The sequence below is a fragment of the Stegostoma tigrinum genome, chromosome 14 (genome assembly GCF_030684315.1).
Source record: "Stegostoma tigrinum isolate sSteTig4 chromosome 14, sSteTig4.hap1, whole genome shotgun sequence".
Classification (NCBI taxonomy): Eukaryota; Metazoa; Chordata; class Chondrichthyes; order Orectolobiformes; family Stegostomatidae; genus Stegostoma; species Stegostoma tigrinum.
In genome coordinates this window covers 41,001,759-41,026,329 of record NC_081367.1, presented here as the reverse complement: position 1 = coordinate 41,026,329, position 24,571 = coordinate 41,001,759, and the positions used below count along the sequence as shown (strand labels likewise).

The following is a 24,571-nucleotide window of genomic DNA, read 5'->3' as shown; positions in this document are numbered from 1 at the left end:
GCATTGCGGTGTTGAACTTAGTCTTTGGTATGAAGCATTAAACCAATGATTGTCAGCCTTTTTGGTTGGATGTAAAAATCCCATGACATTATTGTCATAAAGAGAAGGGTCGTAATCCCTGGCGACCTGGCTAATATTTGTCCTTGCATCACTATCTTAAATTAAAACATTGCCAGATCATTATTGCCGTGTCTGCTTTTAGGGAGCTTGCCGAGCACACACTGCATGCTACCGTTCTTGCATTGCATGAGTCACTGCACTTGAAATTCTTCATTAGAAATGAAGTTGTATGGGTATCTTGTGGTCACAAAAAGCATTTATAATTCTTCTTACCAGAGAAAAGCTCTGTAATAATGCAAGGAAGAGGAAGCAGTCTTGTAATAGTGCAAAGTGTATTTTGAGGCCAAAGCTTGAATAAATTAGACAAAGAAATGAAGGTTGCAAATAGAATTCAAACAAAACTAAAAGCAGAAGATCTCCTGTTAAATTTTGATGGTTGCCAATAGGCCCAGGGCTAGACTAATAGAAGTGAGGCACGAGAATTAGATAATTGAAGAGAGTTGATAGTTCAGAGTAAACGATCAAATCTTGGTTAACAAAGTGTGGAGCTGGATGAACACAACATGCCAAGCAGCATCTCAGGAGTACAAAAGCTGATGTTTCGGGCCTAGACCCTTCATCAGAAAAAGCTAATGAAGGGTCTAGGCCCGAAACGTCAGCTTTTGTGCTCCTAAGAGGCTGTTTAGCTTGCTGTGTTCATCCAGCTCCACACTTTGCTATCTCGGGATTCTCCAGCATCTGCAGTTCCCATTATCTGTGATCAAATCTTGGTTATTTGTTTGAATTTGTTTTGTAAAGTCCTTGCATGTGGAGCCTGTAAGTCTAGTTGCTAGGTGTTTTGAAGAGTGACTATTCATGCATGCTTTAGAATGAGGCCAACCACGTCTGGAACAGTAATCTAAAGGTTTTTTAAGCCCAGTTGATCACACATTCATAGAATTTCGATCCAAGGTAGTGGCAGAGTAGGTCTCCTCAGTCAGAGCTCATCTGCTCTGTCCATTTCTTTTCTTTTTCTCTTTTTGATTTTTCTCTTTTGTGTTGTCTTTCATCTTGGCCATGTCCTGAATTCCCAGCTTCAGTGCAGACCTGGCATGCTGATCTCTTGGCCTGTTATGGCAACCTCTTGGCCCGGTGTGGCTGTCTCCCAGCCCAGCATGGTGGCCAATTAGTGCCTCAGCACAGTATCCTTCTGGCCTGGCGTGGCCTCAGCATGCACGTCCAGCCTCAAGATAATTCCAGAGTGGTCTCCCGGCCGAGAGCCTTGTAGTGAAGCTCTACGTGGTCTCAAGTCAAGGCTGGGTGCGGATTGGAGGCTGAGAGCTTTTATGGACAGGGTTGGAAACACTGTTATTCTGAACTTTTTTTTTATTTCTTTCTTTTTCTAATTTTTTTTTCCATAAGAATTTTGGATGTAAATGTAGGAGGTATGGTTAGTAAGTTTGCAAATGACACTGAAATTGGTGGTGTGGACAGCAAAGAAGGTTACCTCAGAGTACAGTGGGACCTTGATCAAATGGGCCAATCGGCTGAGGAGTGTCAGATGAAGTTTAATTCAGATGAATGTGAAGTGCTGCATTTTGGAAAGGCAAATCAGGGCAGGACTTAGATGCTTAATGGTGAGGTTCTGGGGAGTGTTGCTGAGCAAAGAGACCTTGGAGTGAGCTACGTAGCTCCTTGAAAGTAGAGTCGCCGGTAGTTATGTTAGTGAAGAAGGTGTCAGTTCATGAAGTATAGGAGTTGGGAGATCATGCTGCGGCTGTTCAGGGCGTTTTATGCTCACTTTTGGAATACTGCATTCAGTTATGGTCTCCCTGCTACAGGAAGGATGTGGTGAAACTTCAGCAAGTTCAGAAAAAGATTTATAAGGACATTGCCAGAGTTGGAAGGCTTGAGTTGTCGGGAGGAGCTGAGTTGGCTGGGGCTATTTTCCTTGGAGCGTCAGAGGCTGAGGGTTGACGTTACAGAAGTTTATAAAATCATGAGGGGCATGATAGGGTGAATGATCCTGGTCTCTTCATCAGAGTAGGGGCGTCCAAAGCTAGAGGGCATAGGTTTGCGGTTAGAGGGAAAGGTTTAAAAGGGACCTAAGGGGCAACTTTTTCACACAGGGTGGTGCGTGTATGGAATAAGCTGCCAGAGGAAGTGATGGATGCTGGTACAGTTACAATATTTAAAAGGCATCTGGATGGGTAGTTGAATAGGATAGAGGGCTATGGCCAAATGCTGGCAAATGGGACTAGAGTTATTTAGATTATCTGGTTTACGTGGATGAGTTTGACTGAAGGGTCTGTTTCCATGCTGTACAGCTCAATGACTCTAATTTGTACTTAAGAATCTGTTCCTGGGTACCTTTGCACCTGAGATGGTGTAGTAAGTGGCCACTTATAAACTTCTCCCTGCACTCTTGAGTGCATGTGATAATAAAGCTAGAGTCAACACGGTGTGGAACTGGAGGAACACAGCAGGTCAGGTGGCATCAGAGGAACAGGAAAATCGATTTCCTGTTCTGATGAAGGGTCTCAACCAAAATGTCAACTTTCCTGTTCCCCCGCCTGACCTGCTGCGTTCCTCCAGCTCCACGCTGTATTGATTCTGACTCCAGCATCTACAGTTCTTGCTATCTCTGACAATAAAGCTAATTATAATTCTATTTCAATTGACAAAAGGCTGCCTTTCCGCAGGACGGTACCTCTCAAAGAACAGTGGTTCTTAAGCCGCCTAAAGGGGTAGCAGCTGCAGTAGGAAAACTAGATGTAAAATATTATATCTGTAACCTGAGCAACACTTCCAGCATGTGATTTTTTTTTAGTAAAATTAGTTCTGCTTAAAACAGCCTCTGTTTAACTGAAAGCAAATCTGGCAACATGTTATTAGTACAAATAGCAAAACTTTCAGGCACTTTCATGAAATTAGCTGATGATTTCTTAAGGGGTGGTGCTGCAGAATTTGAGGAGTATTAGTTAGTTGAGGGTAAAGTTTAAACTGAAAGCAAAAATATGTTGGAAATCACAGCAGGTCATGCAGCCTCTATGCAGAGGGACCAAGCGCACGTTTCGAGTCTAGATGACTTCATTGGAGCTGATGTGAAGTGATATAAAATTTAAATTGGGAGTTAGGCTTAGGTGGTATAACAGAGTTCTGTTGATTGTGGAATTGTTTAGCTCTATCACATGCTGTTTGGCACAAGAGTAGTCTTCAACAGTTTGATACCACATTTTTGGGTTTACCTGACGCTACTCCTGCTCTCCTCTCCTGCAGGCTTTATTGAACCTGGATCGACCTTCTGACCAGATGGTAATGGTAGAGTGGGGAATTTGCTGGGCCACGAGATCACTGATTGTGCTGGAGTACAGCTCTGCTGCTGATGATCCTTTTCACCTCATGGGTGTCCGGTCTTGAGACATTAGATATGTTTGACATCTATCCCTTTTACATGGTGGTCATGCTAAACAACATGAACATCCTAAATGTGAAGCCGTGAGCTTGCCATCCTCATTGTTTCCTCCAGTAGTGTTCAATGTTGAGGTATACTGATTCATCTTGAAGGGTTGGGTGGGTTGAGGGGTTGTATATGATAATTAGTAGGAGGTTTCCTTGCCCGTTCTTGACCTGAAGCCATGAGACTTCAGTGGTCTGGAGTTGTCCTTTAGCTTACGATCTAAGATGACATAAATGTTGTCTTTGACTGCTGATCATTATATCAAAAGAGCCAATGAAGTCAGTGGCAATGGGACTCAATGTTTCAAAAAATTGAGCGATTTATATTTTAGAGACCATTTCAAATCATATGTAGTTAATTGTTCCTCTGGGATAATATTAATTCTTTGAAAAAGCCACTACACGTTAACCTTGTTGGTTTGAATCAGATGCTGGTGATAATGGAAATGTCTATAATTAGTCTGGTGGATGCATATCAGTACTGTTTTACAAAAGAAACGTGACTTCAAAGGAGTTTCTCAGGGCTCTAGAAGAGTGGTGTTGCATATTTATTGCTTTGTGCAGAGAATGTTTTTATTGATTTAATACTTTTAAGTGTTAGTTGTGAAAGTATGAACAGTGGATGTGAGTTTGCTCGCTGAGCTGGAAGGTTAGTTTTCAGACGTTTCGTCACCATTCTAGGTAACATCATCAGTGAGCCTCCGACGAAGCGCTGGTGTTATGTCCCGCTTTCTGTTTATCTGGTTAGGTTTCCTTGGGTTGGTGATGTCATTTCCTGTTCTTTTTCTCAGGGGATGGTAGATTGACTTGGAGCCAATGTGTTTGTTGGTGGAATTCCGGTTGGAATGCCATGCTTCTAGGAATTCCCGTGCATGTCTCTGTTTGGCTTGTCCTAGGATGGATGTGTTGTCGTCCTTCCTTATCTGTATGTAAGGATACGAGTGATAGTGGGTCATGTCGTTTTGTGGCTAGTTGATGTTCATGTACCCTGGTGGCTAGCTTCCTGCCAGTTTGTCCAATGCAGTGTTTGTCACAGTTCTTGCAAGGTATTTTGTAGATGATGTTCGTTTTATTTCTTGTCTGTATAGGGTCTTTTAAGTTCATTAGCTGCTGTTTTAGTGTGTTGGTGGGTTTGTGGGCTACCCTGATGCCAAGGGGTCCGAGTAGTCTGGCAGTCATTTCGGAAATGTCTTTGATGTAGGGGAGAGTGGTTATGGTTTCTGAGCCCGTTTTGTCTGTTTGTTTGGGTTTGTTGCTGAGAAATCGGCGGACTGTGTTCATAGGGTACCCATTCTTTTTGAATACGCTGTGTAGGTGATTTTCCTCTGCTCTGCGTAGTTCCTCTGTGCTGCAGTGTGTGGTGGCTCGTTGGAATAATGTTCTAATGCAGCTTCGTTTGTGGGTGTTGGGATGGTTGCTCCTGTAGTTCAGTATTTGGTCCGTATGTGTTGTTTTCCTGTAGACACTGGTTTGAAGTTCCCCATTGGCTGTTCGCTCTACTGTGACATCTAGGAATGGCAGTTTGTTGTTGTTTTCCTCCTCTTTTGTGAATGTTATGCCAGTAAGGGTATTATTGATGGTCTTGAAGGTTTCCTCTAATTTGTTTTGTTTAGTGATGACAAAGGTGTCATCCACACAGCGGACCCAAAGTTTGGGTTGGATGATTGGCAGAGCTGTTTGTTCGAGCTCTGCCAATCATCCAACCCAAACTTTGGGTCCGCTGTGTGGATGACACCTTTGTCATCACTAAACAAAACAAATTAGAGGAAACCTTCAAGACCATCAATAATACCCTTACTGGCATAACATTCACAAAAGAGGAGGAAAACAACAACAAACTGCCATTCCTAGATGTCACAGTAGAGCGAACAGCCAATGGGGAACTTCAAACCAGTGTCTACAGGAAAACAACACATACGGACCAAATACTGAACTACAGGAGCAACCATCCCAACACCCACAAACGAAGCTGCATTAGAACATTATTCCAACGAGCCACCACACACTGCAGCACAGAGGAACTACGCAGAGCAGAGGAAAATCACCTATACAGCGTATTCAAAAAGAATGGGTACCCTATGAACACAGTCCGCCGATTTCTCAGCAACAAACCCAAACAAACAGACAAAACGGGCTCAGAAACCATAACCACTCTCCCCTACATCAAAGACATTTCCGAAATGACTGCCAGACTACTCGGACCCCTTGGCATCAGGGTAGCCCACAAACCCACCAACACACTAAAACAGCAGCTAATGAACTTAAAAGACCCTATACAGACAAGAAATAAAACGAACATCATCTACAAAATACCTTGCAAGAACTGTGACAAACACTGCATTGGACAAACTGGCAGGAAGCTAGCCACCAGGGTACATGAACATCAACTAGCCACAAAACGACATGACCCACTATCACTCGTATCCTTACATACAGATAAGGAAGGACGACAACACATCCATCCTAGGACAAGCCAAACAGAGACATGCACGGGAATTCCTAGAAGCATGGCATTCCAACCGGAATTCCACCAACAAACACATTGGCTCCAAGTCAATCTACCATCCCCTGAGAAAAAGAACAGGAAATGACATCACCAACCCAAGGAAACCTAACCAGATAAACAGAAAGCGGGACATAACACCAGCGCTTCGTCGGAGGCTCACTGATGATGTTACCTAGAATGGTGACGAAACGTCTGAAAACTAACCTACTAGCTCAGCGAGCAAACTCACATCCAGAACCTCAACCTGAGCTACAAATCTTCTCAAAACACGCTAGTATGAACAGTTTATAATCTCATTTAAAGAGAGCAAAGGATCCTATTGATGTCTTGCAGTTGGAGGACATTAACTGCTCCATTGAATAGACGCTGAAAATGTCTCTTCGTGTTAAGAGGTTAGACTTGTAACATGTAACTCTAAATAAATGCTAATTAAAGATTTGCTCCAGTTCTATCAGTCACAAACTGTTTTGGTGGAATTTAAAGTCCAGTTTGTCTTTGTGTGTGACTGTCTCTTCCTTTTAAATTTTTTACTCTTGCTACATCTGTCCTAGCCTGACTGATATTTGAAGTGATTCTTCTCTCTTACTTGCCTGCTACCTTACAGATGTTATTGTTTTCTTTGATTCACGAACTCTGTCATCTACTTGCTCTTATTTTTCTCTTTCACTTTCCCTTGGGCCCTCTCTACATGCGTGCATGTGCTGACTTTATCTGCTCAAAATGGGACCTTGTCACCCATCTATCCTTCACCATTCCTTCTTTCTCGTCCCCAGCATCCTCCATGCTCTTTTTCTCATATTCTCTCCATAACCTGTCTGCCTGCTCAGATTTGCCTAGTACTCTTTCTTACTGTTCTCTTTCTTACCTCTTCTCATGCACGTCTGGCTACCTTTCCTCAGTGTTGTAAGGAATGGTCATTGGACCAGAAACGTTAACTCTTTTCTTTAGTTTTTTCTTCACAGATGCTGCCAGACCTGCTGAGCTTTTCCAGCAACTTCTGTTTTTGTGGCTACTCTCTTCCACCTCTTTGCTCTCTCATCCATTTGTGCATGCTATCTTTAGCAATTCACCTTCTTAGATTTAAACAAAAAATGTGTGAAGTTACAATCTGAAGAACAGTTTGTTGAACTCAATCAGACTTGGCTGCAACGGGACAGATCTTCACAATGCACCATATATGTATATTATGTATAACTTATTGAAATTATAAGGTTTAACAGAAGCAACATTATTGGAGATGCAATGGTTTTGAATTTAGAATTTATATGATTGTGGCGATAACGTAATCAGTTGTAATCCATGTTATGACCCCATTTTTATCCTTGTCTCACTTCTCATTTGACCGACAAAAGATTTTGAACTTTAAAATCACATGTTGCATCGCCAATTTACTTGACTGTGTATTCAATATGTACCTGGATGTGTGCAGTCTTCCAAAAAATAAGCTAGACAGACATTCTTGCATTCAACTCTTATGGAATTGTATTGCTAAAACCAAGTTGTCTAAAAGATATTTATAAATATCAAACATATACAAATAAGTCCAACTTTACACTAGTATCACACTAATATTCACAAATACTCATGCTCTTGAGCATGTAAATTATAACAATTTTAATAATTTTGGATGCTAATTTTGGCTGAGGGGTATAAAATGCAAATAAAAGACAGCTTTAGAAAAAACTCTAATTGTGGAAGTTTGGTGTATTTTCCATTTTCCTGGCAAGGGGCATTGAGTTGAAATTTGCCTTTAAAATTTGCTGTTTGTTGTGGGGCAGATTTCAGTCTGGTTTTTGAAGCCACAGACTGGGTTTAAAGCTGTAAGGGAATTTTTGGAGTCAGATGGGGATTATATGTAACAGCGATTAACATCTGAAAGAACCATCCTCCATCTTGATGAGATTGGAAGGAACTGTTCTCATCTCCTGATGTGTCATTATTTCTCTGAGTTTTCACAGAAGTTGACTGTTGCCTCGCAGGTGTAAGTAAGCAGTTGCTTCAAGCTGGTGTCCTTTGTTTAATAAGAAGTACACTTTTTGGAAAGTTCTCTGTATAACTAATGATAAAATTGCAATACAACCAAAGAACCATGGATGCTGGAAACCAAATAAAATTACAATTTTATGTTTAATATGCAAATCTCCATGACATGAGTTATAATTTAAGGTGTAATTAAACTTTTTTTTAAACTATTGTTTCAGCTGTGATACTTCCAACAATCTGGGCATATCTTCAGACTCTTCATGCTGAACCTTATTTTCTCGGTTTGGGACTATCTGCATTCAGTTTTAGTGGGTTGATTGCAAGTCCCATCTTTGGACGTGTATCAGACAGCACACGGAAGACAAAAGCTATCATATTATTTGCTAATTTATTTGAAATTGCTGGTAAGTTGATATTACTCGCTCCTTTTGTACAAAGCTGGAAATTGATCCCTGACACAATGGGTTGTTTTCCAGAAACAGGTAGAGTGTAACAGAAGGGAAAGAGCATGGGAGCCAACATCGGGAATATTCTTCCACATCTAGCCTGTCCAGTCTCATCAGGTTTTTGTAGGTTTCTATGAAATCCACACCCCCCCGGCCCCGCCTTATTCTTCTAAATTCCGGTCAGTATTTTCTTAAGATTGCTTGTGGAAGAGGAGCACTGGGACTGCTAACCTCCCTGGCTGCCATGCTGTTTCCCCTCTATTACACTCTATCTGTTTCTGAAAAAACAGCCCATTGTGTCAGGGATCAATCCCCAGCTTTCTGCATCTGATCCACTGCTCTGGAGTGTTTTACGACTGACTGGAGGCCAAACCTGACATCCAGGCACGGAGGCAAACTGTGGAGTTGAAGCTCCATTGTAAATATTATTAATATTTCATCTTTAATCGTACTTTGTGTATCTAGATCTTTTGACTCTGCAAGATCACCAAACTCTGCGTTCCTCTCCATAGGTGTTGCCAGCACTTGCTGTTTTTAATTAAGCCAAAAATGGACTTATAGTTAGTAAATAAGAACAAAGAACAATACATCATAGGAACAGGTCCTTTAGCCCACGAAGACTGCGTTGATACTCGATGCCTTTCTAAACTAAAAGCCTTTGGCCTCTGCTAAATCCATTTCCTCTATTCCCTGTCTATTCATTTATCTGCCAAGATGTCTCTTAAACATTGCTATTGTATCTGCATCTACCTCTGGCGTGCATTCCAGTCACCTACCACCCTTTGTGTACAAAAGAAAAGTTTCTTTTTATCTACTTTAAACTTACACCCTTTTACCTATGTTTCCTAGTAACTGATATTTCTACCTGGGAAAAAGACTCCATGCCTCTCACGATTTTATAAACTTCTATCAGGTTGCCTTTATCCTTTATTCAAAAGAAAACAAACCAAGTTTGTTCAATCTCTCCTCGTAGTTAATGCTATCTAAAGCAGCCAACATCCTGGAAAAACATTTCAGTACCCCTTCCAAAGCCTCCACATTCTTCTGACAGTGTGGTGACCAAACTGTGCACAATAATCCAAATGTGGCCGAACTAAAGATCTGTACAGCGCCGACATGATTTGCCACTTTTTAATACTCTCTGCCCTGATTGATGGAGGCAAGTATGCTTTATGCCTTCTTGACCATCTTATCCACTTGTCTGACCACTTTCATAGAGTCATACAGCCTGGGACAGACCCTTCGGTTTCAGAGAACTATGGACCTGTACATGTAGATCTCTCTGTATGTTGATGCTACTAAGGGTTTTGCCATTTATTGTATATTTGCCTCCCACATTAGATCTTCCAAAATGCATCACTTTGCATTTGTCTGGATTAAACTCCATCTGTCATTGTTCTGCCCAAGTCTCCAGCCTATCAATAAGTTGCCATATCCTCTGACAATCCTCCTCACTATCCACAGCTCCTCCAATCTTTGTGTCTTCTGCAAACTTAATAACCAGACCATCTATATTCTCCTTCAAATCATTTATCGACATATTAAACATGAACAAGGGTTCCAGCACTAATCACTGTGGTTCACCACTGGTCACAGATGTCCAGTCAGAAAAACACCCTTCCATTACTACTGTGTCTTCAATGACCAAGTCACTTCTGTATCCGTCTTACCAGCTTTCTGCAGATCCCATGTGACTTCACCTTTTGTATCAGCCTGCTGTGACAGACTTTGTCAAAGGCCTTGCTAAAATCCATACTGACAACATCTGCTGCCCTGCCTTCATTGAGGATCTTTGTCACTTACTCAATGAATTCAAACAGGTTTCTGAGACACAGTATTCCCTGCATAAGCAAAAACAGAAAGAAATTGCAGGTCTGACAGCATCTGTGGAGAGAAATCAGAGTTAATATTTTGGGTCGGGTGTTCCTCAGAACTTCCCCACACAATACCATGCTGCCAATCGCTAATAAGATCATGTTTTTCCAAATGTAAGTAAATCCTATCCCTTAGAATTTTCTCGAGTACTCTTGTACCCTTGAAGTAAGGCTAACTGGCCTGTAATTTCCTGGATTATCTCTGTTGCCCTTCTTAAACGAAAGAACGATTTTGGCTATTCACCAGTCCTCTGGGACTCTCCTGTGACAAAAGAGGATACAAAGATTTTGTGCAAGGCCCCAGTAATTTCTTAATCTGCCTCCCTCAGCATTCTAGGGTATGTCCCATCAGGGGCCGGTACATGTCTGCCTCAATATTTTCAAAACACCCAACACCATTTTTTTGTATTGATGCGCCCTAGAATATCAATATACCCCTGCTGAGTGCCACAGTTCACCATGACCTTCTCCTTTGCGAATGCCAATGCAAGTTATTTGTTAAAGACCTCACCCAAATTCTTCAGCTGCCTGCATAAATTTCCTCCTTCACCCTTGAGTGGGTCTACACTTTCCCTATCTATACCTCTTGTTTCTTAAATATACATAAAGTGCACTGGGTTTTTAGATAATCTTGTTTGCGACAGACATGTTATGGCCCCTTTTAGCTCTCCTAATTTCCTGTTTGAGTTATTTCTTGCTATGAATCTCGGAATCTCTCCACTGTGGAAGCAGGCCATTTGACTCATTGTGTCCTTCCTAGGAGTATCCCACACAGACCAATTCCCCCTACCCTGTCCCTGCATTTCCCATACTGAGCATGAACATCCCGAGACATCATATGCAATTTAGAATGGCCAATCCACTTCAACTGCACATCTTTGGTCAGGGGAGCACCCGGAGGCAACCTTTGCAGACATGGGGAGAATGTGCAAAATCCATGCAGACACACGCCTGAGGCTGGAATTGAACCTGGGCCCCTGGCGCTGTGAAGCAGGAGTGCTAACCACTGAGACATCGTGCCACGTCATGATACTAAGACACAAATATCAGTGTGTTCTTCAAGGGCTCTCTGTCTGTCTTCAAATTCCTTTACCTTATATATGCCTCCCTTTTCTTTTAGACTCAATTTTTCCTGTCATCCAAGGTTCCTAAATTTTGCCATCCTTATTCTTCAATTTCACAGGAACTTACCGGTCCTGTACTCTAATCAACTGGCCTTTAAAAGATTTCCACAGACTAGATGTAGATTTACCCCTAAACAGCTGGCTCCAATCTACATTTCCCAGTTCCTGCCTAATATTGTGATAGTTAGCCTTCCCCCAGTTTAGTACTTTCACCCAAGGACAACGCTTGGCCTCATACATAAGTAACTTAAAACGTACAGAATTATTGTCACTGTTTCCGGAATGCTGACTGACTGAAACTTTGATCACATGATTGGGCTCATCGCCCAATACCAGGTCTCATTTGGCCCCATGCTGGACTATTTATATACTGTTTCAAAAAACTGTCCTGGACACAGCTAACAGATTTCCCCTGACCCAAGCTCTTGCACTAGCGAGTCCCAGTTAATAGACTGCACGTTGAAATCACCCAACACAGCAACCCTGTTGTTTTTACATTTTTCCGTAATCTGCCCATGTATCTATTCCTTTATCACCTGCTGGCTGTTCGGATGCTTTTGTAGTAAAGTTCCATCAAAGTGATGGCGCCCTTCCTATTCTTGAGCTCTACCCAAATGCCCTTGCTGGATCAGCCCTCCAAAGTATATTCTCTCAGTATAGCTGTGAAATTCTCCCTAATCAGTAATGCAACTCCCCTACCTCTTTTACACCACCCCATCTCATCTGAAACATCTAAATCCCAAATGTTAAACAGCCAGTCTTGTCCCTCTCTAACCCAATTCTTTGTATTAGATAAAACATCATTGTTACACATATTAATCAAAGCTCCAAGTTCAACTGCTTTACCTGTCATACTCCTTGCATTAAAACAAGTACACCTCAGACTCCTAGTCCTGCTGGTGTTCAGTAACTGCTCCCTATCCCTTCTTCCTCTTAGTCTCACTATTCTTAGTCTCTGACTCCTCCTTGGGCATTTTACTTGCTTAACCTGTTGCTGTGGTTCCCACCTCTCTGCCACACAGAATGATGCTAGCATCTCTGCCAGGATATTGGTGCCCCTCCAGTTTAGATGTGACCCATCCTTTTTGTAGAGGTCCCAAACTCCCTGGAAGACATCCCGATGATCCACACACCTGAAACCCTCCCTCCTGTACCCACTTCTTACTTATGTATTTTAACTGTACTATTCTGAGTTGTTTCCTTTTCCTAGCCTCGTTAAGATGTAGTGCAGGAAGTAATCCCGAGATTACAGCCCGAGAGATCCTGCTTTTCATCTGAAAGAGAATGACTTATGAACGATTTGGTTGACATTTTTCTTCCGAACGGATGTTGTTCAGGACTGGTCTTGTGTTGATAATGCTGAAAAAAATTCCACTCCAAATATTTCCTTGCCCATTTCTCTTTCTATAGCTAACTTAAATGAAGTATATACGTGGTATTGTCTTACCATTTGATGAAAACAATTTTGATGAATTGTAATTCAGGGAAAATGTTAATTGTTTTGGAATTAAAATAACTGACTTTGTTTTTAGGCAATTTTATGTACTTTATGGGATATTCGAAATGGTTACTACTTAGCAGTCGACTTGTAGCAGGTAAGTTGAATTACCAACAGCTGTATTACTGTGGAAAGAAACTTGCCTTCGTCTTTCTTTACTTTCTTGCTTTGAATTATATTTGATCATTTTATTGTAAAAGGGTAAAATAATTGGTTGATTTTAATGGCACTTCTGAAGATGTCTCCTGATTTTTTTTTTCCTATTTTGGAGGCAGTACTAACCCTTTACAGTGCTGTTGTGGAGGATTGTGCTTCTGTTAACAGCGACAAAAATAATGTTTTGGCTGTAAAGCTCCGCTGCAATTGCTTCACTATAAATCACACTGAAAGAACTGAACTTAACTTACTTGTTTGAACACTAAGATATAACATTTATAAAGAACTATTGGAATTAACTTGCCAGAATACTGGAACCTCTGGAGGATAACAGGAACATTGGTGATGTGTGCATTGGATTAAATATTGGATAGGAGGTAATCTGATAATTCTTATTGACTGAGTCATAGGCTGATCAGGTACACTTTAAACTGTTAAATCTTCAGAAACAAAAGTGCTGGCAAAAGCATCATTGGCACACAGACATAGAGAACTAATGTTCTGGAAATAGGAGGCATTCTTGGAGATGATAATGGACCTGAACTTCGCTTAGAGTTGAACAAAGTTTGAACATAGAGTGAAGCTGGATGAACACAGCAGGCCAAGCAGCATCAGAGGAGATCTGCCTGCATCAGAGGAGTTCTGAAGAAGGGTCCCGACCTGAAATGTCAAACTTTCCTGCTCCTTTGCTGCTTGGCCTGCTGTGTTCATCCAGCTTCACACCGTGTTGTTCTCAGATTCCCCAGCATCGGCAGTTCTTACTGTCTCTGTAACCAAGTTTGAACATAGTCGAATTCAGCCTGAATAAGTCAATACAAATAGTGGAATTGGTCCATGAAACTGAGTTTCCTGGAAATGGGGAATTTAATGTGTATACACTATAAAATACGTCTTTGTATTCTCACAACTTGATTGTTGGCACACTCCTCCCAATTATGCTTCATTGTACCACAAGATGCCAGAAAATGGATGAAACTCAGTTATACCACCAAGACCTCATTTGTCTGTTTGACTGCTCTTCAGGGGAAAATCAATTCACACACACACACACACCAACAAAAAATTTATTCTATTTATAGTAGCACATTTACATTTTAAAAAACTGCAGAGAAAACAAAGGATTCCTAATCCACGACCGTGCAAATTGAATTATACGTCTTGAAAACCCCAAATATACACACACATTCCTTCACAATTAAGAGATGGTTTGACATATTATAGGGTGGAAAAGCATATGGATAGGATAAGCAAAATTCCAAAGATCAAGAGTCTGGATCCTCAGGGTGGGTTGTTATCTCTTCAGCTTTTTTATTTTGGCAGTTTTGACACTGTTACCTGTGAAGTGAAGGTTACTTCTCACTATGATAGTTGATCTGGTGGGGTGTGTTCTTTTGTCAGAATTCTTTTTTTCCAAGCTTTCTTAGTATTTTTTTTCCACGGACGGAGGGGGAGAGAGATGTGTTCATCTGGCAGGCTCCTCGGCTGCCTTTGCACTAAGAGATTTGTAAGAAACTGTAACTCAGCCAATCAGCAATTTGTGGTCAGGTAAAATATCTTCAACTCAAAGTCTCTCAGTGCCACTCTGTCTCAAAGTATTCCTGTTATTTCTTCAACAAATAACGTTCACTTACACAATTGAAAAAGTGAACCCCCTATGCCATTTTGCAAAACGCTTTAGGTATTTCAGCTGTACAGCAGACAAACTTGGTTTATAGTCCTAAAAAAACTAACTATATAGTGATTATGTTACAGGAGGGATCTCATGAGACTGAAATAGAGATCTGATCTGATTCTAGGCATAATACATCTGAACTGTAATAAGAAACAACAAAAGCCGAGTTTGTCAGTAGTCAAGAGTAGAATGAATGGGAAACGCTAGAGAAACTGTTTACCTCAGTTCTATGAATTGTAATGAAGGACTAGTGGTTAAAGTTTAACAGGCAAAATAACAAACAGATCACATTTAGCTTGGGATGAACTGCCCAGTGTAGCAATTGAAGCAGACAATCGCAATATTTTAAAGAGGTTGTGAAATATTGTATTATGATTCTCCTTATGAACTCACTCACAGATGCTCTGTTTACTATACCACTTTTCCATTCACTCAGTTATAAAACTGTGTTTTTGTAATACATTTTACTGTTAAAAGATGAACTAAATAAAACACCCCTTCCGATCCATTACTGTTTCTTTTACAATTTTAAAATCTTATTGGCCGCATACTACAAGCAGTGTTGACCTGTTTCTGTATCAAAGATACCCCTGAATAAGTGTTAATACCGTAACCTACGGAGACGATTGCCTTCCACCAACGTGTCTTCATAATTCACTTGAAACAATGCAAAGATTAGAATATTAATGAGCCCTGTGGTAACCATCTTTTGGGATGTGAATCGGTTGCAGGACATCTAACAATTTCCTCCACTAGCGTGTCCCTACAGTCTGGTTCTCTTTTTCCCTTAGATAATGCATAAGAAAATTTCAATTTCTATAATATTGCACTACCTAGTCCTAACTTTAACTTAGGACATCTTTCTTATACTAACATGTGTGTTTTAAAAAGTATAAATCCATATTAAATAGGGCCGCTACCCCCTTTAAGAAACTTACTATCCAAACAGCGCTTCTGTGAAACTGCATGAATGAATGTGTAAGAACTGTCTAAACCAACAATCATAAATGAAATCTCACAACCCAGCTGCGGGAGATTAGTTTAATATCCTCTACTTTTATTTAGTACACGTATAATTTCTCACTTATTTAGATCATATCAATTAGGTCTAGTGTTTTTACTACCATTACTAACTTTACAGACAGAAGGACTAATTGTGCAAATTCAGACCAGAAAGACATTTTAATCCCATTTAGCAAGTGCTTAAACTATCTCCTGCTTCTCCAGGACAGCTGTCATGCAAAATTGTGTGACAACATATTGTTTAAATGAGTTAAAATTTTAACACTAAGAAGTTTACACAAAGTGACAAAAATTAAAAAAAAGATTTTTTTCATGTTCTTATTACTTCTTCTATTAACAGGCATCCTTCTTTGAGGATCTCAGATAATTTCTTGCAGAAAATGCCTTTTTTAAAAAAGAAATTTGTCTCTGGGACTTGTATCAATTCATTTTATTTTGAACAAAAACAAAGTTGCTGGAAAAGCTCAGCAGGTCTGGCAGCATCTGCAGGGGAGAAAACAGAGTTCACGTTTCGGGTCCAGTGAACCTTCCTCTGAGATTTTCCAGCAAATTTGTTTTTGTTCCTGAAATTTACAGCGTCTGCAATTCTTTTGGTTTTCATTTTATTTTGAATCTTTTCTTCGGAACATTTCCTTTATGCTAGCAAGGCCAATTGTCAACTTTCCCTTAGCAGTACTCTTTGCCAAGTGTACATTGTTCTAAAGACAGTGGGTATTCCTATGGATGAACATTTCTCAGATTGTTCCTTGTGTATGATTTTCTTTTAAGTATTGGATAAATATCCCTTTATCTCTAAAGTTTCCCCTTGCACCAGCTAACGTACTATGTCATATACTAACATATATAACGTTTAGTGCCAGGTTTTTTTTGTGTTGGCACCTCAGATCAACAGACAACATTCATTATTTTTCCCACCCGGAGCGTGATGAACCCTGCCATACCTGAATAACGACCCGGAAGATTGGAAGGTGGAGCATAAGACCATAAGACATAGGAGTGGAAGTAAGGTCATTCGGCCCATCGAGTCCACTCCGCCATTTAAATCATGACTGAGCATTTCAACTCCACTTCCCTGCACTCTCCCCGTAGCCCTCGATTCCTTGTGAGATCAAGAATTTATCGATCTCTGCCTTGAAGGCGTTTAACGTCCCGGCCTCCACTGCACTCCGAGGCAATGAATTCCACAAACCCACCACTCTCTGGCTGAAGAAGTGTCTCCTCATTTCCATTTTAAATTTACCCCCTCTAATTCTAAGGCTGTGCCCACAGGTCCTAGTCTCCCCACCTAACGGAAACAACTTTGCAGCGTCCACCCTTTCTAAGCCATACATTGTCTTATAAGTTTCTATTAGATCTCCCCTCAACCTTCTAAGCTCTCATGAATACAATCCCAGGATCCTTAGCCGTTTATCATACAATAAACCTACCATTCCAGGGATCATACGTGTGAATCTCCGCCGGACATGCTCTAGGGCCAGTACGTCGTTCCTGAGGTGTTGGGCCCAAAATTGGACACAGTATTCTAAATGGGGCCTAATTAGAGCTTTATAAAGTCTCAGAAGCACATCACTGCTTTTATATTCCAACCCTCTCGACATAAACGACAACATTACATTCGCTTTCTTAATCACGGACTCTACCTGCAAGTTAACTTCTGGAGAACCCTGGACCAACACTCCCAGATCCCTTTGTACTTCTGCTTTACGAATTTTCTCATCATTTAGAAAATAGTCCATGCCTGTATTCTTCTTTCCAAAGTGCAAAACCTCGCATTTGCTCACGTTGAATTTCGTCAGCCATCTCATGGACCACTCTCCTGAACTGTCTAAATCTTTCTACAGCCTCCCCACCTCCTCAGTACTACCTGCCTGTCCACCTGTCTTCGTATTATCGGCAAATGTCTCCACAATGCCCCCAGTCCCTTCATCCAGATCATTAATATATAAAGTAAACAGCTGCGGGCCCAACACTGAACCCTGCGGGACACCACTCGCCACCATTTGCTGTTGTGAAAAAGAGCCTTTTACCCCAACTCTCTGCCTTCTGTCAGACAGCCAATCCTCAATCCAAGCCAGTAGCTCACCTCGAACGCCATGGGCCCTCACCTTGCTCAGCAGCCTCCCATGAGGCACCTTATCAAAGACCTTTTGGAGGTCTAGATATATAACATCCACTGGGTTTCCCTGGTTTAACATACTTGTTATCTCTTCAAAGAATTCTAACAGGTTTGTCAGGCATGACCTCCCCTTACTAAATCCATGCTGACTTGTTCTAATCTGACGCTGCACTTCGAGGAATTTAGAAATCTCATGCTTAACAATGGATTCTAGAATTTTACCAACAACAGAGGTTAGGCAAATCGGCTTAAAATTTTCCATCTTTTGTTCTTGATCATTTCTAAAACAAGGGGTTACAACAGCAATTTTCCAATCATCTGGGACTTTCCCAGACTCCAGTGACTTTTGAAAGATCACAACCAAAGCCTCCGCTATTTCCTCAGCCACCTCCATCAGAACTCTAGGATGTAGCCCATTGGGGCCAGGAGATTTATCAATTTTTAGATGTTTTGGCTTTTCTAGCACTTTCTCTTTTGTAATGCCTACCATACTCAACTGTGCCCCCTGACTCTCCCTAATTGTTGGCATACTACGCATGTCTTCCACTGTGAAGACTGACGCAAAGTACCTATTAAGTTCTTCAGCTATTTCCTTATCTCTCATCACTAGCCTTCCAGCATCAATTTGGAGCGGCCCAGTGTCTACTTTTGCCTCTCGTTTGTTTCTTACGTATTGAAAGAAATTTTTACTATCATTTCTAATATTACTAGCTAGGCTATCTTCATATTTGATCCTCTCCTTCCTTATTTCTCTCTTTGTTATCCTCTGTTTGTTTTTGTAGTCTTTCCAATCTTAACATTCAAGCATTGTTAAAAAGGACTAGCTTCAAATCTCCTGGGTGATCCAAGACTGGATATGTGTGTTTTTCTGAATTGAATGTTTTACTTGTTCTTGAGATTTCCTCCATAGTAACATATTTCATTATAGTATTCCGTTCCAGCCAGTTGTAGTTTACATTGAGGACACAGCTAGTTTAACTGTCTGACAAATAACTTGACTGTTTTTTTACCTGATTGCAAAATCATCTCTCTGTGAGGATCTTGACTGATTTATTATCACATTCACTGAAATACAGTGAAAAGCTTTGTTTATTGGTGGTACAGACAGATCACAGCAAGCAAAGATGTACACATCAAAAAAACTTAGAGGCATACAGGTTACATGCAGCTTAAATTTTTGAGGCTAGAGTCCATTCAACAGTCTCATAACAGCTGGAAAGAAGTTGTTCCTGAACCTGCTGGTGCGTGTGTTCAAGCTTCTGTATCTTCTGTCTGACGGAAGAAGTTGTTGGAGGACGTTACTAGGGAGCGATGGGTCTTTGATGTCATAGAATAGAATCATAGAATCTCTACAATGTGGAAACAGGCCCTTCGGCTCAACAAGTCCACACCAAACCTCCACAGCATCCCACCCCCCAGACCTGTTCCCTTGTAACCCACCTAATCCACACATCACTGAACGCTATGGGCAATTTAACATGGCCAGTCCACCTAACCTGCACATCTTTGGAAACCAGGCCACACGGAGGGAACACACGGAGGGAACCCACGCAGACATGGCGAGGTTGTGCAAACTCCACACAGACAGTCACCCGAGGCTAGAATTGAACCCAGGTCCCTGGTGCTGTGAGGCAGCAGTGCTAAACAATGAGCCACCATGCTGATCACCTTTCTGTGGCAGTGGGCCATGTAAGTAGAGTCTGTGGATGGAAGATTGGCTTCAGTGATGGTCTGGGCTGTGCACACCACCTTCTGTAGTTTCTTCTGGTCCTGGGCAGAGTATTTGTCATACTAGGTGGTTATGCACCCAGACAGTATGCTTTCACTGGTGCACCAGTAGAAGTTGGTGAGGGTCTTTGTAAACATGCCAAATTTTCTGAGCTGCCTGAGGAAGAAGAGGCATTGTGCGCCCTCTTGACTGTTGCATTTACGTGAAAAGTCCAGGACAAGTCATTGGTTATCGTCAGACTGAGGAGCTTGATGCTGTTTATTCTCAACCTCAGTTCCATTGATGTGGATGGGGGTTGTTTTCTCCTTTCTTTCTGAAATCGATGGTCAGTTCTTTAGTTTTGATGACATTGAAAGACGGATTGTTTTCAATGCACCACGTCACCAAACCCTCTGTTTCCCTTCCGTATTTTGACTAATCATTGTTAGATGTCCCACCCGACCTGGCCCGGTTTCTTAGGATGGAACTTACATTTTTCAAGTAATACTGTTTATTTTAAGTTACTCATGACTTATTGTGCTTAATGTTTAATCCTATATGTTTAAAGGTCACAAAGCCTGATTTCCAAACTTACATTCCCTTTTTTTAAAATCTGTAACGCATTGCTCAAATTCCACAAAACTACTTTGCAGCGAGTTATCAATATACGTCATAAAGACGCTTGCCATTTCTGTCCATGATACCAGTTTCTGGGTCTGCTTTAAGCTGAGTGGTCCAGCTTGTTGGAACTAACTGCAAAGTACTATACTTTTGCTTCATTTCACAGCTTGTTTTCATCTTTTTAAACAGTTTCAGAAATACTTCACTCTGAAACTTTTCTCCCTGCAAAAATGTAGCTTTTACCCTGACTTATATTCCCAGGAGTATATTGCTTAAAGAGCTAAGAAGATATTCAAGATCACTTTTCCTGCAGTGGGGAATCTACTCTGTTATCCTGATTACCAAGGTTTTGTTTTTGAAACCCTGAGCCATTAATCTGACTTTGGCCTGAAATATCAAATCAGGAAAGGCTTTTGCTGTCTGTTTGTCTGGTAAGGCTGGCTGTCCTCTATCTGGAACCTCTGTGTATATCAAATCTTTCCAGCTTCGAACTCCTTGTTTGGCATTCTTTATCAAATGATCTTCTAATGCGCTTGTAGCTGCTAAAATCTGTCTTTTGTAAGACCATCTCCTCCTTGCAATATATCTAATTTGTTTCATAGTTCTTGTGTTTATCAAACTGTGACCTCTTCTGGATGATCCGTCTTGTTCTGGGCTGCCACTACAAGATCTTCCACTTCTATGATCAGAATTCCTTTTCCTTGTGTAGGTTTTCAATATTTACATTAAATTCCAGGCCCATTTTCAGAACTTGAACTGCACTTCTGGCCTTACACATGTTTACCACATTTTGCTAATGTTTGGATCTTCCTTCTGTTCCTCAACTTGCATGTTTACATAATGTTTGCATTAATGGATGGCTTTCCAAATTTGCACATGAGACAAAGTTGAGTGAGAGGGTGGGCTCTGAGGATGATGCAGGGATGCTAAAGTGTGACTTAGATGAGCTGAGTGCGTGGGCACATATATGGCAGATGCAGTGTAATGTGGATAAATTGTCCATTTTAGTAGTTAAAAACTGGAAGGCAGATTATTAACTGATTCTAAATTGAGAGAGGCACTCTACCATGAGATCTGGATGTCCTCATATACCAGTGCTGAAGATAAGCATGCAGGTGAAGAAGCCAGACTGCATGTTGGTCTGAATAGCGAGAGAATTAGACTTTAGGAGCTGGGGTATCTTACTGTAATTACGCAGTGCCTTGGCTAGATTACACTTGGAATATTCCATGTACTTCTGACTTCCTTTTCTGAGGAAGGATGTTCTTGCTATAGAAGGAATGCATTGACGGTTTACCAGACTGATCCCTGGGATGGCAGGACTGATACGAGGAGAGATCAAATTGATTACGATCGTATTTGCTGAAGTTCAGAAGAACGAACAGGGACATTATAAAATCCTACAGCAGACAGGGCAGATGCAGGAAGGATGTTCCTGATGGTGGAAAGTGTCCAGAACTCGGTCACAGTTTAAGGATACGAGGTAAACCATTAAGGACTGAGATGAGGAGAAACATCTTCACCCAGAGTTAAGAGCCTCTGCTTTCTGTGGAAGTGAATTTCAATCGAAATCAAAAGCTTGTATTATTTAGAGAAGGAATTGGATATTGCTCTTGGGGGTAAAGGGATCAAAGTATATGGAGGAAAAGTACAAACAAGTTATTGAGTTAGATATTCGGCCATCATCATATTAAATGGCAGAAAAGCCTCAAAAGGCCTACTTCTGCTAATATTTTCCATGCTTTGCAGTTCTCTCAATAATAATGCCATTCCTCAATCACTGGCTTCTTCTGGAATATATGTGACTTTGCTTTGGAGGCAACAAATAGCCTTTACCTGCCAAAAACCTAGTCTTTGAATTGTCTAATAAATGTGTTTGTGAATTACATGGCTATCACCTTTCTTTGACTTGTTCAGAATCTGTGTATTCAGTGCCACTTATCCTTGATGAATGCACCCGAGCAAATTGATTCCCATGCTGTAAAATTACTGTTTTCCATCACAACCTTAAACTTATCAGACCTTTCTACTCTTTCTTTTCTTCGTGTTTGTAATATGCTATTTCCCCCAGATTAAAATTTATTATGATGGTCACAAATGATGTTGGAAAGCTCATTAAGCTTTCTCTGAAAGCTCTTTTCCTTTGGTCAGGATATTGAAGTGCTCTGAAAAGACAGAGTTAATTGTACTCCCTTCCCAAGCTGGGAAGGAGTTTTTGGATTTCTCCCAGAAACTAATTGATATGGACTGCAGTCCCCATCCATTTGCAGTGAGTTCTTCACATGGACTGCATGTATTGGGACAGATGTTAGTTTACTACTGTGATCAGAGATAATGGGAACTGCAGATGCCGGAGAATCCGAGATAACAAAGTGTGAAGCTGGATGAACACAGCAGGCCAAGCAGCATCTCAGGAGCACAAAAAAGCTGACGTTTCGGGCCTAGACCCTTCATCAGAGAGGGGGATGGGGAGAGGGTTCTGAAATAAATAGGGAGAGAGGGGGAGGCGGACCGAAGATGGATAGAGGAGAAGGTGGGTGGGGAGGTGGGGAGGCGATAGTTTAGCCTGGGGAGGATGAAAAGGTCAAGGAGGCGGGATGAGGTTAGTAGATAGGAAATTGAGGTGTGGCTAGAGGTGGGAGGAGGGGATAGGTGAGAGGAAGAACAGGTTAGGCAGGCGGGGGAAGAGCTGGGCTGGTTTTGGGATGCAGTGTGGAGAGGGGATGAGCTGGGCTGATTTTGGGATGCGGGGGGAAGGGGAGATTTTGAAGCTTGTCAAGTCCACATTGATACCATTGGGCTGCAGAGTTCCCAAGCGGAATATGAGTTGCTGTTCCTGCAACCTTCGGGTGGCATCATTGTGGCACTGCAGGAGGCCCAAGATGGACATGTCGTCTAAGGAATGGGAGGGGGAGTTAAAATGGTTCGTGATTGGGAGGTGCAGTTGTTTATTGCGAACCGAGCGGAGGTGTTCTGCCAAACGGTCCCCAAGCCTCCGCTTGGTTTCCCCAATGTAGAGGAAGCCACACCAGGTACAGTGGATACAGTATGCTCCATTGGCAGATGTGCAGGTGAACATCTGCTTAATATGGAAAGTCATCTTGGGGCCTGGGATGGGGGTGAGGGAAGAGGTGTGGGGACAAGTGTAGCACTTCCTGCGGTTGCAGGGGAAGGTGCCGGATGTGGTGGGGTTGGAGAAGAATGTGGAGCGGACAAGGGAGTCACGGAGAGAGTGGTCTCTGCAGAAGGCAGAGAAGGGTGGGGATGGAAGAATGTCTTGGGTAGTGGGGTCGGATTGTAGATGGCAGAAGTGTCGGAGGATGATGCGTTGCATCCGGAGGTTGGTGGGATGATATCTGAGGACGAGGGGGATTCTCTTAGGGTGGTTATTGCGGGGGCGGGGTGTGAGGGATGTGTTGCGGGAAATGTGGGAGACATTGTCAAGGGCGTTCTCGACCACTGCAGGGGTGGGGTGGGGTCGTTGCGGTCCTTGAAAATGCGGCCATCTGGGATTTGTGGGAGTGGAATGCCTCATCCTGGGAGCAGATGCGGTGGAGGCGAAGGAATTGGGAATAAGGAATGGAATTTTTGCAGGGGGGTGGGTGGGAGGAGGTGTATTCTAAGTAGCTGTGGGAGCCGGTGGGCTTGAAATGGACATCAGTTTCTAGCTGGTTGCCTGAGATGGAGACAGAGAGGTCCCGGAAGTTGAGGGATGTGTTGGAGATGGCCCAGGTGAACTTGAGGTTGGGGTGGAAGGTGTTGGTAAATTGGATGAACTGTTCAAGCTCCTCTTGGGAGCAAGAGGCGGCGCTGATACAGTCATCAATGTAACGGAGGAAGAGGTGGGATTTGGGGTCAGTGTAGGTGTGGAATTGTCTGCTAAGATTTAATGGGGCATCTCATCTATTGTCCAGTGATATCTTTGACACAGTCAGTTACTGAACAGACTTTTTGCTGCCATATTTGTTGTCATAAAGTTCGTATTTCCTCACACATCTCTAAATTTAATAATGGACAAATTTCTTCTCGCCTGCCATCCCATTGTCAGTTAGGAATTTAGCTTGTGCCCTCAGTCTGGACCTTGTTCATTTCTCCATTCTTACATCCACTGTTATTCTTTTCACAGTGTTTGTGTAAACTGACTAAATCTATTGTTATTCCTCGGGTAGCAAGCTGGAACTTGAGCCCTGCTATACTCTGAATGATCACAAATGTTTAAGACTTTTTTTTAAAAAACTGCAAAATTCCTGAATTCATAACTTTTCAAACCACATTGACTGAAAGCACACACTAAGTTTTTAAATATGTAACGAGAATTATTTCTAGTATTCCAAATAATAGATTTC

At 41.7% G+C, this 24,571-nt stretch overlaps 1 protein-coding gene across 3 annotated transcripts in view; it reads left to right on the top strand.

Annotated features, from left to right (window-relative positions):
• The window catches only part of LOC125457409 (uncharacterized), an 86,696-nt gene that overhangs the window by 30,900 nt on the left and 31,225 nt on the right, over window positions 1–24,571 (top strand). For all 3 annotated transcript variants that reach the window (XR_007248622.1, XM_059651098.1, XM_048541573.1), the window contains exons 2-3: window positions 8,206–8,391; window positions 12,964–13,026. Coding sequence is in view for 2 of the 3 variants with exons in the window: in XM_059651098.1 (XP_059507081.1) it covers window positions 8,206–8,391; window positions 12,964–13,026 (249 nt within the window). In the remaining variant the exon portion in view is untranslated. The remainder of the gene's footprint in view (window positions 1–8,205; window positions 8,392–12,963; window positions 13,027–24,571) is intronic.